Raw genomic sequence first — 19159 nt, forward strand, 5'->3', positions numbered from 1 at the left:
GTAGGTAGGAAGGATATTTAGCCAATTTTACCGGGAACCGTTTCAACAATGAAATCAGAGAAACTTGGCAAACTCTGATAGGAAACGATTGACCTGGAGTCACAAATATCCAGGTCTGACCAGCAGCACTACAGATATACTCAGAAAAATTATTTTCAATCGAGGTCAGCTCATGGGATCGAAACCAGCGCCTCATGACGCTAAGCAGGAAGCTTAAGAGGGCTGTACACCCGAAACCTTAATTTTGTTACCGTTCCTTTCTTCGATATATATATTGAGTGTATGTATATATTGAGTGAATGCGACAATATATATCAATATATATATTGAGTGAATGCGACAGTTGCGCTTCGACCAGATAAAACGTATTTTAAATTGACAAAATCGAGGTTTCGTATTCTACTATTTTCTCTTCCAAAACTGGACCAATTTTTAAAAAAATTTCATCATCGGTATGAGAAAAATACTTTTTGTGCATCTATCGGCGTATTTTTTTTAAAATTGACCGTTAAATAAGCACGCTGGACTCGTTTCATGGGTGTAAAAAAGAGGCGATTTTATAGATGTTTGGTTGCTCCTAGCTCCTATAAAAAATAATTAATCAAAAAAATAAAACGATAGATGCACCCTAATGGTGGATATCCATAGCATATTAAAAAATAATTTCTCTAGTGCCATAATTGAGGATGGGAGAAGTATAGTACGTTTGTATGGACAAGGTGCTGCTGTCCAGCCCTCTTAACGACCGAGCTATGCTGCTGGAAAAAATCGCCATATGAATCAACTTACGTGGGTTAGACGGAAAATATATTCCAACTAGTCAAAATATATTACAACTGAAAATACACTTCAACTATAACGGTAGTTGGTACCAGGTAAGATTGATTATATTAAAAATTATTTTCGTAAATTTTGGAATCGGACAGACAATGACAAAGACCAAAATTTCAACGTGTATATCCACCTTTACGAGGACGCACCCAAAAGTTGCCGCATTGCACTATTTTACTGAATTTATTATACCGACGATGATTCATCGAGTTCGTGTGTGTGTACATTCTATGGATATGTGTGGCAAGCGTTTCAGCTGAAATGAATGTGGTCTGAAAATAGCGCAGGATAAAAGGCAACGATGAGTATTTAATTTAGTGGTGAATGTATGTGTGTGTGTGTGTGTTGATAATTATGGTGTTAGTGGTATAATTTGATAGGATGGGCTTTTGATATGGGTTGTTAATTTTGCGAGTGGTTTATTCGAGTGGTAAATGTGTGATATGATATTAATAACTTTTTTTAGTGGAGGCGTTTTGATTGATTGGTTCGGTTCGAAAATGTTATATAACATGATATAATAAGTTGCCTTTGTGTAATGTTGCTCGCTTCGATTTGTTGCCATATATGGGAATTAATGCGTAGAAGTATTTTCATTGAATTTTATCACGTACATAGGTTTATATATGAACACAATTCGAAATCTTTACGTATGTTTCAATTTATATCCTTATATTATATCAAGGTAGAAGCAACAGTGTTAACATTCAAGTCAGAAAATGTTGCATTTCGCTAAGAATTAAAATGTTTCTGGAAGTAAGCCAGCTACATAGGTTGTATCGATTTAGTTGCCGTTTCGAGTTTCTTGAATCACGTGAGATGAATTCAAATTTAAAACCAATTAAAATGCGATCCACAACCGATATTAAATTTAAAATTGAAATTCAACATTTGAAACGCCCGTATTTACCCTCATGTAGACGACTCTGGCAACTTTGTTGCAGATACCTGTTGAAAATTTAAAAATAAACTCGTTTTTTACGCGTGTAAAGAGATTAATGATTTACTGGCAACTTTTTTGCAGATACTTGTTGCAAATCCTGAATTAAACACTCGTGTCTTCCCTATGATGATTAATAGGATTGATATTTGTATGTCTGTACATTCAAAAAACTTACAAATAAAATCTAAAACACATCAACATTGAAAACGCACATATTTATACACATTTAACTCTTGCAACTTGGTTGCAAATACTTTATATACTGCAAATACTGCAATTTTTTAAATAAGGACTTTTTTTTTCAACGTGTATAGAGCTTAATGATTGGACGGAATTGTATACAAAAACCTTCAATTCAAATCTAAAACCAATTAAATCACATCAACATTGAAAACGCACATATTTGTAAACAGTTAACTCTGGCAACTTTGTTGCAAATTTTGAAATAAGCACTTGTTATTTCCATGTGTAAAGAGCTTGGTGATTGGAAGGAAGTGTATCCAAAAACCTTCAATTCAAATCTAAAACCAATTAAAACACATCAGTCTAAAACCAATTATGTAAAACACAAACAAAAATATGAAAACGCACATATTTATACACAGTTAGCTCTGGCAACTTTGTTGCAGATACTTGTTGCAAATCTTGAAATAAGCACTTGTTTCTTCCGCATGAATAGAGATTTTTTAATGGAATAATATCCAAAAAACGTTAAAATCAAATCTAAAACCAATTTAAATACAAAACCATTTAAAGCGCATATATTTATATGTACTCAGATAAACTCTAGCAACTTTCTTGCAGATACTTCTAAAAAAAAGCAATACTTCTTACTTGCCCGTATAGAAAGCTAACGATTGAAATAAACTATACCATATATACCCAAAAAGGCTTAAATTTTTGCCGACTAATAAATTCTGAAAATCTTGAATATTTAGAACACATTATGTATTAATGTGTTCTAAATATTGAATAGAAATTTATTTAATTGTTTTCGTTAGAAAAAAAATTCGTATGACGAAACTGCATCAAATGTGCGCATATTGTTTTCAACAAACAAGAATAGTGGAATCCTGACAACTGAATTGCCTGGCGTTGCTCAAGCGTATGAAACTTTTCATATTCATTTTTCATAGGACATTCCAAAACTATCTACGGTCTCTAATTTAAGGTACCATTAAATATATATAATATATATAGCCAGCAGTATGGCTTAATGGTAGCGTGTATGTTTAGCACCAAGTGATCAGTGGGTTCGATCCGCCACATTGCTGGTTAGATTTGGGGGTATTTGTGACTCCAAACCGATCGTTTCTCATCAGAGTTTGCCAATTTTATCTGATCATTGTTGAAACGGTTCCTCGAAATTGGCAAAAAATCCTATTGTCACAAATCTTCTGTATTTATTATGTGTATGAATAATTTGTAAAAATTATGTACAAAATCTAAATCCATAGATGTCTTAATGGATTAATTCTGTTATTAAGTAATTAATTAATTGTTATTTCGTGTTCTTCAGCTGCTTAAATACAGTGATTTATGTAATAATAAAATGCTGCATTGTTTGTAATTAATTTTCCAGGAAGGCGCATTGGGGTCTTCCTGTCAAGCCTTCCTGGTATATATCAATGTAAAAAATAAAATATACTAAAATAGTACATACGTAAATTTAGATTGTAGATAAAAAACATTTTTACTTCATGTATGTATGTACATATATGTATATAAAATATTTCATTAAATAAATAATCTGATAAATATAAAGAAACCTTGATATTATTTTCGTTAGTTTCATTAGAAGTGAAAATTAGAAAAAAATTGCATTTGAAAACTATTTCAAAGTTGTCAGTATATGTATTTTGTAACAAATACACCACTGTTTTCCAACGTACATCCACACAGTTACAACTACCGTATTGATTTTCCGGACTTACTTCACTTTTGACCCCAACGAAAAGCACATCCGACGCAAGTTCAAGTGCGGTGAAAAAGTCGAAAAGGTGTCCCGGAAAGTGAACGACCGGCTATAAAATGTTTAATGAACGACCAACATTAGAGGATTGTCGGGTTTTCCCGGCCGCGAAACTTTTCCGGCTCGGAAAATTTTACAACTTGTTTTACGAGCGCGTCGCGGAAAAACCGCCGGGAAGCCCTCCTTGCGACGGGAAATAAACTCGTCAATTGAGCTGTGAACTTTTTTCCTTCGCCCCTCGGCCACGCTCCCGACGACTCAAACGGTCTCGGGATTTCCCGGGAAATTCTCCCTGCAATATGGCGGACGAGCCGGCCGATATTTTATTCATGCGACGACATACGAGCGTAAGCGACTGCAATATTTCCTCAGTGAAAATAAAACATTTCTCTATTTGTATTTCGGATATACATATTGTACATATATATCTGCATAATTTCGTTTTCCCGGAAAGGCTAGATTTTTTATATCCGAATACCCGGAAAATGATCGGCAGATCCTCAAAGCCCCCCCAAACGTGAAATTGTTATTATTGTTTTTCGATAATCCGTCGATTCAGATTGAAGGGTATTATCGTATCGGATATATTGCCAGATAAAGCAATGTTCGATATTCGTGCATGTTTGTGGTTTTTATGGGAAATGGAGATTTCGATACGTTCGTTAAAACTACAAATATTACAATGTAATAAATGTATTGTTACTGAATTTTTCTGTAATTACATATTTAAGGATTATACGTACATATAATATATATTCGGTCAGTATTTATGTGATAAATATTGACCTGGTATTTATTATTTTATATGTACATATGTAGGTTCGATTAAAATTTATGCCGTTGTTTTTCAAAGACTTTTTGTTTGACGTAAACAAGTGTTCTGTAGTAAAAATGCAATTGAAAAATATGAAGTGTAAAACAGAAAGCGAAAGACTGCAGTATTATTCCGGGACATTCCTTCGAAGGTCGTTCTATTAAATATATGTACATATGTATGTACATAGATGTATGGACGAATAAATATATTAAATTTTATATTGCAATCTTTCAACTGAAGTCTTTCAATGACTCAAAATATGATATAGTAATTGATACTTGTTTTTAACAATGGGTCTTACGGCTTTTTTTTATAATAATTATAATATATAATGACGAAATTTTGATTTTTGCAGGGTTGTGGAGTCGGAGTCGTAAAAAACCAAACAACTCCTTTTTATTATTTATTTTATTAATAGTATTACCGCATGCGTCTACTAATCTATAAGTCTTTAATTTCATCGAAGTAAATCGAATAATAAATTGAATTTTAATAATTTCTTTATAAAAATCATGAATTTCAATTACATTGTAAATAAAATCGTTGAATTGCACATATTTAAATGTGTTTTGGCCAAAGTTGATTGTTTCCCCCGTCTCATACTATTTTTTTCATTTTCTCATTTTTTTTAAATTAAAGTAATTTGTTTACTGATAAAATGAATACACATACACTATGAATGTAGTTACATTTTATTTATACCTATTTAATTATCAGTATTTCAATAAATTGGGTTAAAGACCAATTGTTACTGATTTTTTAAATTCTTTTAATTTTTTATATTTTGAAAATCGTTATAATTTTAATTATTAATAATTTTATATGCTGGCAATAAAACTCTATTTTACTAAAATCGTTCCAGTTAGAGTCGGATTCGGAATCGAATCATAAAAATAAGCCGGAGTCGGAGTCGGTAAATTTTGATCCGATTCCAAAATTACAATCGACTAAAAAGTTATTGTTCAAAAAAGACTTCTCAGGGTTATTGAAAGTCTCAAATTCAGAATCCACCGAATGTAAAATTCTTATAATTCATATTTCAGATTTCTCAGAATTCAAAGAGTATTATGTAGATGTTTCGCATGATTTTTTCCAATCACTGATTCAGGATGCTGAATTCCATTACTGTTTATGAAGTACTGATTTAAAGTGATTGAATTTTATGTATGTATGCAAAGTATGGAAAATATTATTCAAAAGTAGATGAAATTTTTCAAAAGCGTAGAATTCTCTAGGATTTACGGTCAAATAATAAGATAACCTACTTTTAAATACTACAATGTATTAAATGACCGGGTAAAATAATTTGTAATGGTATTTTTTCTTTGGAAAACACTAATGATTTAATCATTACATAATGATTAAAAAATGCATGAAAATTAAACATCGAAGTGCATAAATTGATCCTTTGTTAATTTGGCATGATTTTAAACCAAAAATTAAGCAGATATTTAAAAAAATAGATTAATAAAATGAGTGAAAAAAGTAGAAAGCCGCGTTTGGATAAGTATGTAGCTGTCATCGCTTCGATCTGACACAAGATTTCGATATCATTTTTGATGAGTTCGTTAATGATTAGCTTCATGAGAGATTGGCTTCCTTCGATGTCAGCTAAATCCCCCGTATTTCGGTAAAAATATCAAAACGATCTAAAGAGTGGAAGTGGTTCGAAATCAGAGCACAAATTTTTGACGGGCAAGAATTTAAATGGATCTGCTCAAAATTAATTTAAAATACAAATACACCAAGATATTGTCGCGATATCAACTATGTATGCATGTACATATATAAATCCTATTAGTGATGAGTTTTTGAAAATTTTACATACTAAAAGAATCATTTTGTATTTTTAACCTAAGTAGTTATATACAAATGAATGTACATATGTACATATAACGGGGCTAGGAAAAATAGACGAGCTCAATCTGTAAAAGTCTGAAACTCCAGTGGGAGCAGATTTCAGTACCCAAAGAATATATATTGACTCTCCTGAAGGAATCTTATCGAGATCCAATCTTAAATAGAGAACCAAGAAAAAATATAATTTATATGCATTTATTCCGTTCAGCAATTTCACTCTCAAAACCTAATACAAAACTTCAGACATACTGTCAATAAAAGAAAGCTCGGTTTCTATAATATATATATTCAATACATAACACAACTTACATTTACGGGTAAATCTCATACATATTCTTCGACACAATTCCATTAAAATATTAAACCGAAATTTTGACGAGAGAACAAAGCGCTCTCTCATCAATTCCAAAAACTTTCACTACTTATAACAAAGTTCTAATTGAAACTCACCCTTGAACTCCTGGAAACAAAGTCTTCGGAGAAGTCCAGGCTTGCCTCACAGTCTTCAAAACTTCAGCGAGGCTGGGCAGGACCGCAGTGTTAGCCCGGTGACCTTTGAACGAAACAAATCGAAAATAAATACCGACACGATAGAAGTGATAAATTAATCGGAAGTCCCATCAAAGCGTTCGTTATCCCAACCGGAAGTAACCCCTCCTCACCTGCCATCGCGATCGAACCTTCGGAAGTAGGTACACATCGAACGAAGAAAATGATTAATAGCCCCGGTCGTTAGTGCAGGGGAAGGTTTCTGAAACCCGCTCTGGTCCATGAAAGGGGTTTGAGGAGGGATTTTTCAATCCACTTCCCGTAGCGCCATTAGGCCAAATTAAATATCGGCCGGAGGTAGCGTTGCCGTAATTAACCTCTTCGCTGCCGACTGGAGGAAATTGCTCGCCATTGGTAGTAGCAATTTGCGAAATTCAGGATGCGATATTTATCCGTGTGCGGTGGGTTTGATTTTCGCTGATCGCTGATTCGATTATGACGATGCGAAAGTTAGTTCAAATCGAATGTATAAAAGTATTTATTTATTGGACCATTGTCGCATTACAAGAATCCTCAATGCATCACAATGGTTGAAAAAATATCATATATATAATATACATATCTACATATGTATATAATAATCGTAAGTGAACCATAAAGGAGGTTTGTAAAAATGAATGTCTGTTTGTCTGCCTGTCTCGTATAGGCTCCTAAACAACTCAGCCGATTACGATGGGACTTTCAGGATTTGTTGTATGCATGTCCGGGAAGCTTACTGTAAAAAAAACGGGAATGAATGGCATTGCACCGAAATAATTTCAAATGTTTCCGCGTCGCGACCTGCGTTGTTAGGGTAAAATAAACAAACAATTGAATAGTTTCAAATGTGTTCGCTGCCTGCAATTTTTCCAACAATTGGGAACGGGAACGGGAATTGCATGCGTTATTGTGGCATTGCAACGCATGCCGGGTTCAGCTAGTACACAAATAAAAATAAAAAATTTCAGTCCAATTCAGTTAGCAGCTTGGGAGATAATTGAATTCAAAAACTTAAAAAAAGAAAATCTATAAGGGGGGGTACGATTTCCAGTCAACTTAAAAATTTGAAAAAAATTTACGTCGTGTCGATAAGAATTTCAGTAACCGATATTAAGTTTCAGTTCGATAGGACTAACGGTGTTCAAAAAATCTCCAAAATACACAGACACACACATATTATATTTTTCTAGATCATGAAAACGTGATCAGTAATCGATTCTGAGTTTGAATCAGTCAAAATCTCAAGTTCAAATTTTCGCAAATGATCACAAAACTTCATCTATTGTTACTACGTACATAGATAAAGTAAAAATACATTTATACACAATAATTAAAAAAAACTTAAGCATTATAGTAGTAGCAGATGAAATAAAAATTTCAAGTAATAAAATACAACGTAGGGAATGTCTTACACCGATACCCATATATATAAGAACCAGCCGCAAATACAAAACATCCCTGCGAGGCCCAAATGGAAGAGAGAAGATCATAATTCCACTCATACATCACATTCAATTATGAAAAGAAGGATGAGTGCAGACTACCAGACAGATAGGTTAAAATAATCTCCGATAATATACGCTTAATGAGGTGGAAAATATCACATTCAGGCTCAGCAGCAACGATTTCATTGAGAAGTCAGGGGGGATTTCACTTGACTTCTCAACGATTTCATTGAGAAGTCAAGTCCAATTTTGAGTTCCAAAAACACTATTTCAGTTTGACTTAATTCACAAATTGTTATTACTACATTTAATTCGATATATCTAGAATCTCGGAAAAGCATAATAAACGTATTATACTAGCCATCAGTATTTTTAAATACATATTATAAAACAAAAAATATATATTTGATGTTTTGAGATTATTTTTTTTTTGATTTGAAAAAAAAAATCTCATGTTTTGAGAGATATTTCTCGAAATGAAGAAAAGTGGACTTACTCCATTTGCAAATATATCGGCTCATATGTCCGTATGTACTTGAATTTAGATAAGTTACATTCAAAGACCGTATTCGCAGAACTTTTGCTCATCAAGTCGGGTTTTTCACAAATGCGTTCCTATTGAATTTCTTTTCTGTGCTTTTTCCGTACGGCCGAAAAGTTTTCAGACCTCACTGAAAAAATCTCGAAGGTTTTCTCGGATACGATCTTAATAAAAGTAAAGTAAAAAAGCGGACACTTCCACCATTATGGGCCGTCAAGAGACAAGTTCGACGCAGCGATGATCAATCTTTTCCAGAACCAAAAAAAAATGTATGTTGATAACACCCACCGAAACGAAAAATGAGCCAATTAAGTAAAATTTCGCAACAAATTCAAACAACCCACCAACTAAAATGTCACTAATAAATTATAGAAAGCCATTTTTCACGCTCTATTCCAACGCTTCTCAAACTTTTCCTACTCACAGCGGACATAGAACAACAAATTTTCCTACTAGATTCAAGTTATTTATACGAAAAAAAAACGCTCTCAATAAAGAAAATATATGTACATATATATATATTTTTAATCGGACTCAAACCACAAGCTGAATACAACTTGAATACAAATTTGAACATGAAGACATTGTAATTTTTTACCACTAATATGGATGTGCTACTGGCTTATTTGTAATAGCGTCATATCAAATGATTTTATTAAATATAAAAAATACACATTACAGAAGTGAAACTTGTTTATATAAAATCTATACTTTTCTTAAAAACTATAATCTATACTTTTCCTAAAAACGATAACCTATATTGAATAGTAAATAATTGAAAAATAAATCTCATTTGAATAATGTCATGTAAATACATTTAAGTAAATTTGAAATAATATATCAATATTATTTTTCATTTTTTATTTTTAACCAATGCATTTGAAAGTTCAGATCATAATTGAAAAAACCGTCTGATCGTATTTATTTCGATTTGGTAAATCTGTGTTACCAGTGTATTTGTCAATTTGAAATTACCACATTGAATACTGAAAATAAACAAATTCCAGACAAAATTATTCACAATACGCCATTTGCATCGATTTTCAAAGTAACGTTATGCAATAATATGACTGTACTAGTGTTGTGCCCGATGAAATATTATCGCATGGGTTATGGCATATTAAGTTATTAAATAAATAAAATATTAAAAGAAATGTATCGGGCCTGTGATCGAATTTTTTTCAAATACCTTTTAAATATATTTATATTTAATTGTTGAATATGGAAAAAATATGGTAAAAACTACCTACATATAAAAAATATAAAACACCAATAGAAAAACTAATTACATAAATTTTCAATAGATGGCACTAAATGCTCAGAGACTAATTAGCCTAGAGGAAAATTAGTAGCAAACAGTTAATACATATATGTATAGAAGATTTTGTTGATCTGTTATTATGTTCGTATTATATTCGTACGTTTTGTTGGCAGTGTTTTAACTGTGACGCGCACATGTCGAATCGAAACAACTATTGTAGTACGGAGAGCGTTATCTTACACAGACACACAGAATAACGATATTATACCTATATGTATATGTATATAATATGTAATCAATTCGTTATAAAATAGTTTCTGTAATACCGGTATTGCAATTACTACATTTTTTTTTATTTTACATTGATATATTACCAGGAAGGCTTGACAGGAAGACCCCAATGCGCCTTCCTGGACAATTATTTACAAAAAATGCAGCATTTTATTATTAAATAAATCACTGTATTTCGAGAAGCTGAAGAACACGAAATAAAAATTAATTAATTAAAGAATTAATCCATTGACATATCTATTTGTACATAATTTTTACAAATTGTACAGAAGATTTGTGACAGCAGAAAAGATAATTTTTTGCCAATTTTGAGGAACTGTTTCAACAATGATCAGATAAAATTGGCAAATTCTGATAAGAAACAATCGATTTGGAGTCACAAATACCCCCAAATTTAACCGGCAGTATAGCAGATCGAACCCACTGGCCACTTGGTGCTAAATATACACGCTAACGTTGAGCCATACTGCTGGCTAATGGGTTTGGTGCATCCGCTCTAAAATCGCCAGATTAACAGAACGGCAGCTTTAAACGTAATTCTCGTTTTCTCGAATGATAGATTGCACATCAGATGACGAGTAATTCGATGTGCACAGATGCAATTATTAAAATTGAGTTGGATCTTTCTGGCGAGTTTAATAAGGCAAGATTTGGAACTTATCGAATATTGCCTTATTAAACTCGCCTGAAAGATCCAACTCAATTTTAATAATTACCATTTTAATAATTGCACCTGTGCACATCGAAAGGTTACCCGTCATCTGATGTGCAATCTATCATTCGAGAAGATGAGAATTGCATTAAAACAGCCGTCCGTTAATCTGTCGTTCAATTTGTCTGGCGATTTTAGAGCGGATGCACCGCATACCTGGCTAATGTACCAAGTGTTGATTTAGGGCAACCTATCATGACGCTATGGTAAAAAAAAATATGATATATTTAAAAAATTCAATAGGTCCGCGAACCACAGTTTGACAAACGCCTCTCCATTGTAATGTATGTACCTCATATATAAGGAGTGAACAATAAATGTATAATTTAGCATTAGGATATATGAGGCCGCGGTCAATTTCGGTAATATTGCGCACGCAATGGCGAACAATTTGTCTTGTGGCTCACGACGACATGACACAGCACATGACCGTGTCACGTAAATTAGTCTAATGGGACGCACTTAACCCTTTATGTGCCGTATCAAAGGCGACGCCAACGCGGCCGCTAATGCGCCACACAGGATAATCTCCTACATCTTGTACATCCACCCGGTTTCTCTAGATATTCCCTAGACGAGTACATACTACGTACATATATACATACATACATACATAAGTGAGACTACGACGATGTATGTACTCGTGAACTTATCCCGGGTCATCCACGTACATATGAATTTGTTCATCAAGCCAAGAATGTGCAACGAAGAATGCACTGCAGAATACGATGACAGATCTAAAGTACAACATGTTCTTCTTCTTGTTAATGCCTTGTCCGCATCCGGACGTTGGCGACCACCTCGTCGATTATTTGAATATATCCGCATCGGTCTTCAGCGGCTCGGAACAGCACTTCGGCGCTCATATCGGTCCACATGCGCATGTTTCGAAGCCAAGATAACTTTTTCCTGCCAATCCATTTTTTTCCTTCTATTTTCCCCATGGTTATCAAACGGAGAAATTCGTATTTTGGACCCCGTATCATGTGTCCGAGGTACTCCATCTTTCTCCGCTTGATGACAGAAACAAGTTCCCTGCCTCTCCCCATCATGCCGAGGACAGCTTCGTTTGATATCTTTTTGGTCCACGGAATCTTCAGCATACGCCTATAGACCCACATCTCAAAAGCTTCAATGCGGCTGATCATCTTGGTTTTCAGAGTCCACGTCTCACATCCGTGTAGTAATACTGTCCAGACGTACATAGCTCTTCGCGAATCTCAACCGCGTATGAAGATTGAGATGCTTGTTTGTAAGGGCCGCCTTCATTTTTACAAATGCTGTTCTAGCCATCTCGATGCGGATTTTTAGATCTTCATCTGGGTCCACCTCTTCATTCAGCCAGGTACCCAGGTATTTGAATCTTTTTACTCTTTCTATCACCTCTCCATCCAAGGTTAGATTCCCGGTGTCTGTTTGCATTCTATCTACTATCATAAATTTTGTTTTCTTTAGATTTATGCGCAGACCTCTTCGATTGCTTTCTTGATGTACACGGTCTAGAGATCTTTGCAGGTCTGCTAAATTTTCAGCGACTAGTGCCGTGTCATCAGCATATCTTATATTGGTGATCGTCTCGCCGCCCACCTTGATGCCCTCCGCCTCTTGGAGAGCATCGTGGAAGATGGATTCGGTGTAGGTGTTAAAAAGAGTAGGTGATAGGATGCATCCTTGCCTGACGCCCCGTTCTATAGGAATCTCATCAGTGAATTGATCATCGACACGTACTACTGCAGTCTGATTCCAATAAATATTTCGTAGCAATCTGACATCTCTGTCATCCAGGCCAATATATTTTAATGTTTCCATCAGGCGAGCGTGTTGGACACGGTCAAAGGCCTTTTCAAAGTCTATAAAGCAGATGTACACCAGTGGCGTGCGGTGACTTTTCAAACAAGGGATGCTGTCTCTTGTTTGAAAAAAAAAATCGACCAATTTATTTTTTAAAATTTTATTTTATTCTTCGTTCCTTTTTACAAAATTCATCGATAACCGCATCATAGAATTTTTTATTGTTTTTTAAATTTGACATTATTTTCTTTTCGATTGCAATTTTAGTAAGACCAGAGAGTCTTTCTTCACTTTGACTACTTCTGGTGAACGTTTTAATTCTTTTCATAGTCGAAAATGATCGTTCAGCCGATGCGCTCGTGGAAGGTATCGTACAAATTAATTGTATTAAACTAAATACTTGTTCCAAAACTTCTATTAGATCATCTTTCACAATTAATTCCTTTACGTCATTTATAGATTTCAAATGAAAATCTTGCGTTGAGTACATGTAAATTAATTCGCTTTTTAATTTCATCAAATCAAATTATTTTCCATAAGTTAGGTGGAGTGATTTAAATAGGATATCTGGAAAATTATTTTCATATTCTTTAAATTTTTTGACGTTAAAAAAAATTAAAAGAAATTTTAAATTTTCGATATCTCGAAATCGATTGGTTGTATTTACTGAAAGAGTTTCTAAAATTTCAGAATAGTGAAGTTTATACGTTGTTTTCACATCTTCTTCACATTCAGCATATTTTCTTTTTCTATTAAAATTTTTAGTTATTACTTTGTTCCACAATGAATCAAAATCGTCTTTTTTGTTATCTAAATATTTTACAAATTTTTTAATTTCACTTACGCAATACGATATGTCAAAGGTTTTTTTTTGTAAAATTTCAAATAAAAAATCTGCCGAATTAAATATTGCAGAAAATAAATGCAAATTGAAATTGAATTCAAACTCTTTTAAATAACGATGAAGGACTTCAGCATTTATGACAGCATCAGTATCCCATTCGTCTTCATCATTAATTATTTGATTAAATATTTCCATTAATTCTGTTTGATATTCTAATACCATATTTAAAATTTTGCTATTGTAGTTCCATCGTGTAGGGGCAGCAGTGGGAAATCGTTTTTTTATTTGACAATCGAGAAGGGAAATTCTTCTTGAAGACTTACAAAAAAAAGTTGAAAATGACAACATACGGCTGAAAAAACGTTTGCATCCGGATATATGGTTAACAGATTGTGACAAAACTAAATTCAATCTCTGAGCGTAACAATGGACAAATAAAGAATTAGGACAAATATCTCGAATTTTTCGTTGCACTCCATTATGCTCCCCGGACATTACAGCCGCTCCATCATACGTTTGTGCAATTAATTTGTCCAAACAACCAAATTCTTCCAAGGTCTCACGTATGTGCTGAAAAAGAGAATTAGCTGTTCTATTGGGACTAACATCGACAAATCCAACTAATCTCTCCTGAATTTCATTGTTTTCATCTACATATCTAAAAATAGTAGATAGCTGAGCTTTGCGACTGATATCTGTAGATTCGTCCACAATTATGGAAACAAATTTTGATGCACGTATTTCAGTTTTAATCTCATCTAGCAAGACTTTTGATATTGCGGATACCAAGTCATTTTGTATATGGTTCGATAATCCAGTAAACACCGTAGAGTTATCTAAATGAGTTTTCAATTTTATGTCTGATTCACTCAACAGATACAGCAATTCAATATAATTCCCTCTATTTTACGATTCCTGGTGTTCAAAATGTCCTCGTAAAGGTTGTTCTTGTTTTGCTAAAAAACAGATCGCGCTTATTAATTTCGACAAAATGTATCTATTTGCAGTAACTTCTTTGTTGTGCATTTCAATATTTGCTTTAAATTGAGCACTTAAAAAATTTTCTATACGAGGTCCCTTTCCAATTTTTTTAAATTGAGCAGCAGAACATATGTGAGCTTGAGAACATTCATGTCTCTTGCGCGATTTACTTAAATTGTTTAGGTCAGAAAATCCAAATTTACTCCAGACATTCACTTCTTGAGAAAATAAAATACATGGCCAACAGAATAATTTCGTTAAGTGAGCACATCCACAAATCCATGAAATTTTTTCGTATGTTTCTGTGTTAAAATACCTTTTAAATGTTTTTGTTTTAGACTGAATATTTAATATTGGTGTGGGTTTGGGGCTCTTAACAATAATCTCCTTTTCATTAAATGGGAGAGAAGCAAATCTTCTTTTCAGCACATTTTCAATTAAACAATTGCAATTATTATTGATCTCGACGACAAGTCCACTCTCATTGTTATTTTCGATATCCATATTAAAGGCAATAATGAAAACTCGTAAGTAGTGGAACAGTAAACTAAAAATAAAGTTAGACGAAACTAATTAAAATGAAAACTTAATTCAAAAGTAAAAAATAACCAACTTACAGTATAAATGATTAACTTCGTCTAAAGAAATGAATCGGCTAGCTTTTTGATAAATAACTTGGGGCGTAGCGTGCGGAAATATCGATCAACAGCGGCTTCCAAGTGAAACTCAATAGATAAGCAAACAGAGAAACCGAATCCACCGTAGAGGTTAAACAAGTGTCAACGCGTCCGCGCGAATAAGACAGCCTCATAGTGCGCATGCGCAAATGGGATCGGTATCGACTCCGAATCCATGACGCGGGCGCACTTCAGTCAGCGTCTACTCGCCAGCGTCACTCGCCTGTGGCCGGCCGGCCGCCTATGCGAATCGTTAATAAAAATTATCAAAAGATCCTATATAATGCATCATGTAACAAAAAACACGTGATATGTGAAATATATATATATATATATATATACTCATAAACTACATCATAATCACGTACATCACTAAGAATACATCGAAGCGAAATTCAAATATTTATTAAAAATACTCTTGGCTTTTTAAAGTTATAGGGGATGCGCCGCATCCACCGCATCCATGGACCGCACGCCACTGATGTACACAGGTTTACGGACTTCTCTGCATCTTTGGAGTAGTGTTTTCATACAGAAAAGGGCCTCTCGGGTACCCAAGCCTTGTCTGAACCCAAACTGCTCTCTGCTAATCGCCTCTTCACACCGTGAGTAAATTCTGCCCTGTATTATCTTTAGTAGGATCTTCAATGTGTGACTCATTAGGCTAATTATTCTGAAGTCGCTACACGTCCTCGCGTTACTCTTTTTGGGCAACGGGATAAATATGGATTGTAACCAATCGCTAGGTACTTCGCCTGATAAATATATTTTATTATAGAGTTTTGTTAGATTTTCTATGTTATCGTCGTCCAATAACTTGAGAAATTCGGCAGGAATCAGATCCGGTCCAGTAGCTTTCCGACTCTTTGCTAGTTTTATAGCATGTTCCACTTCGGATTTCAATATATATGGTCCCGTTTCTGGATCTTCAATATGCCCTCCGGTTTCTCTATTGTCTTTAAAGAGCAATTTTGTGTACTCGGTCCATTCTGATTTCTTCTCATCCATATTTAAAATGATTTTTCCATCTTTATTCCTAAGGAGTATGAAATCTTTTTTTCTGAATGATCCTGTTGCTTCTTTTAGTTTTTTATGTACGTTAATCATCGTGTTTTTCTTGTAATTTTTCAATTTCGTTACATTTATTTTCCATCCATTTTTCTTTGATTTCTTTAATTTTCCTTTGAATTTGGCGGTGAATATTTTTATATTGTGTTGGATTATTATGTTTGTGTTTTCTACGTTCTTCCATTAAATGTATAATTTCATCCGTCATCCAAGGTTGTTTTTTATTAATTATTTGATTTGTTTCAAGAAACTTTTTCCCAGATTGGGTCATTGCTGATTTCATACCTTCCCACTTTAAGTTTACATTACTATTTTCTTCAATACATTTTTGTTTAAAATTTTTATTGAGATCTTTTGTAAATTGTTCGTGGATCGTAAGATTTTTAAGCAGCTCTAAATCCAATCTTGGTTTAGGTTGTTATGCAACATGTTGATACAACATGTTGATATGACCAAAATAGAAATGAGAAAACCATTCGGAAATTTTTCTTTCGATGCTAATTACGATGAAAATTCCGATATTGAAACTCACAAATATTCAAGTCAGACCAGCAGCATCACATAAAAACTCACCCAGCAGTATGGCTCGGTGGTTGGGCTTTTGCCGATCGACCTCGATTGAAAAGAATTTATTCCGAGTATTTTATGTAATGCTGCTGGTCTGACTTGAATATTTGTGATCCAGGTCGATCGTTTCCTATCAGAGTTTACCAATTTTTATGATTTAATTGTTGAAACGGTGCCTGATAAAATTGGTTAAGAACCTTCCTACCTACTACATATGGCACCATTATATGATTATATATGTATGTACACTGTGATTAATGTACAATAAAAATTTATGTTCAAATTCGTAGATGTCTCGTTGATTTCGAGTTTTAAGTGTCTCGTAATTCAGCGACTTATGTAATAAAAATGCTGCATTGTTTGTAATTGACCAGGAAGGCGCATTGGGGTTTACCTTTTAGGTCTTCCTGGTATATTTGTATATACATACGTATGTAAAAATAAAAATAAAAAACTGCTTGATTCTAATTATCACAGCGATTCTGATTCTATCGCTAACCCGTTGAGTGCTGAAGTATGTTTCCAAAACTAGTTCCACCTTCTTCATTGTTGTTTAAATTTAATGTTCTTAATATTCTTAAAAAATCGATCGCGTGAAATATATTGGGTAAATACCGGTATATTAAATAAGTGATGCTTCTTTCAATAATCACCTATTCGGTTTAATCTTATCGTTCCCATGTGCAACAAGAAACCAAGCCATAATCTAAAACACTCGGCAGTTAGGGATTTCCATCGGGTAATTCTGCTATGGTTATTAATTCAGAAATTCTGGCGTAAACTATAAACGCAGACAAAGCAATTGTAGGGATTACACGACTCATGTTCAATTCATTTTTTTTTCAATGCTACCTGAAAAAGCTTATTCTTGTTTATTTTATACATGCACAATGTACAACGCACATTGGCGTTCTTCAGGCTCGTGGACTTGTCGGCAAAACGCCGATCGGCGCTGTTCCGCATTGAAAGGGTTAAGCGATCGTTTACCAATAGATAGTTTATGGCTTTAAGCCCCGACCGGGATCGAAAAATCGATAATTACGAGTGCTTCTATCGCTGCTGGTAAGATCTAAATTGTTATCCAAATCGATCGTATTTGGTTTCAGTTTGCTAATTTATCTAACTGTGACGGTTCCTACTAATTCGGGATCCTCTCCATCTCTCGCAAATTCAACTAGTCCGAATTTATTGGTTGTTGCAAGCTTACATATGCTTGTGGTTTGTAATTAATATTAATACCTGTATACATGTACTTACATTTATATATAATATATACACAGTTAGGCATAGTGTCGATTTAGGGTGACCAGTTAGGATCCTGGAATGAACGCTGATTCTGTCTTTAATATTTGATATTGACACCTACTAAGACTCCGACTTTTCATTGAATCTAAATCTAGTTCCAATCGCAGCTTTGACTAGACTATAATTTTTTATTTTTTTATTTTATTTATACCAGGAAACGATCGACCTGGAGTCATATATTAAGGTCTGGCCAGCAGAAGTCAGTGGGATTTGAACCTGTGACCACTTTGTTCAAACCAGTGTTTGCTAACCACTAGTCTATTCTGCTGGTTAGGTTAGGTTATAAATGAAACTAAAGGAGCAAACAGACTGAATCGTACGCCATGCAAGCCCTCGTGGCTTCCAGTTGGGAAGGACGTTTCTTCAAGTTATTGTTCATTCGAACGATCTTATTATTTCAACAAATTTCTCATACATTTCTTCAAATATGAAAATCGTTTTCGATCATTGTCAAACCTTCACTTCAAAAATCACTGTCAATACAAGAAAATATATAGTACCAAAAACATTCCAGAAGGTGATATTGGCCTGACATAGATCAGGTGTGATAGCGTTTTAGCAAAAATATCAACAACGAAAAAAACAAATTCCGCGTGCTATTCTGTGTGTCTGCGCCCTTAGACTGTTTTTACTAAAAAAAATATCCTAAACAACTCAGACTAACAATAAAGTCTTGAACATTATCATTTCCAGCTACAATTCCAATTTGGATTTGAATCCAATCC

General features: G+C 33.9%; 1 protein-coding gene across 3 annotated transcripts in view; it reads right to left on the reverse strand.

The window, feature by feature from the left end:
• Window positions 1-19159, reverse strand: part of LOC143917047 (uncharacterized) — a 120034-nt gene that overhangs the window by 48829 nt on the left and 52046 nt on the right. For all 3 annotated transcript variants that reach the window (XM_077438419.1, XM_077438420.1, XM_077438421.1), the window contains exon 2: window positions 6874-6976. In XM_077438419.1, coding sequence (XP_077294545.1) covers window positions 6874-6976 — 103 coding nt within the window. The remainder of the gene's footprint in view (window positions 1-6873; window positions 6977-19159) is intronic.

This window comes from Arctopsyche grandis, chromosome 9 (genome assembly GCF_051622035.1).
Source record: "Arctopsyche grandis isolate Sample6627 chromosome 9, ASM5162203v2, whole genome shotgun sequence".
Taxonomy (NCBI): Eukaryota; Metazoa; Arthropoda; class Insecta; order Trichoptera; family Hydropsychidae; genus Arctopsyche; species Arctopsyche grandis.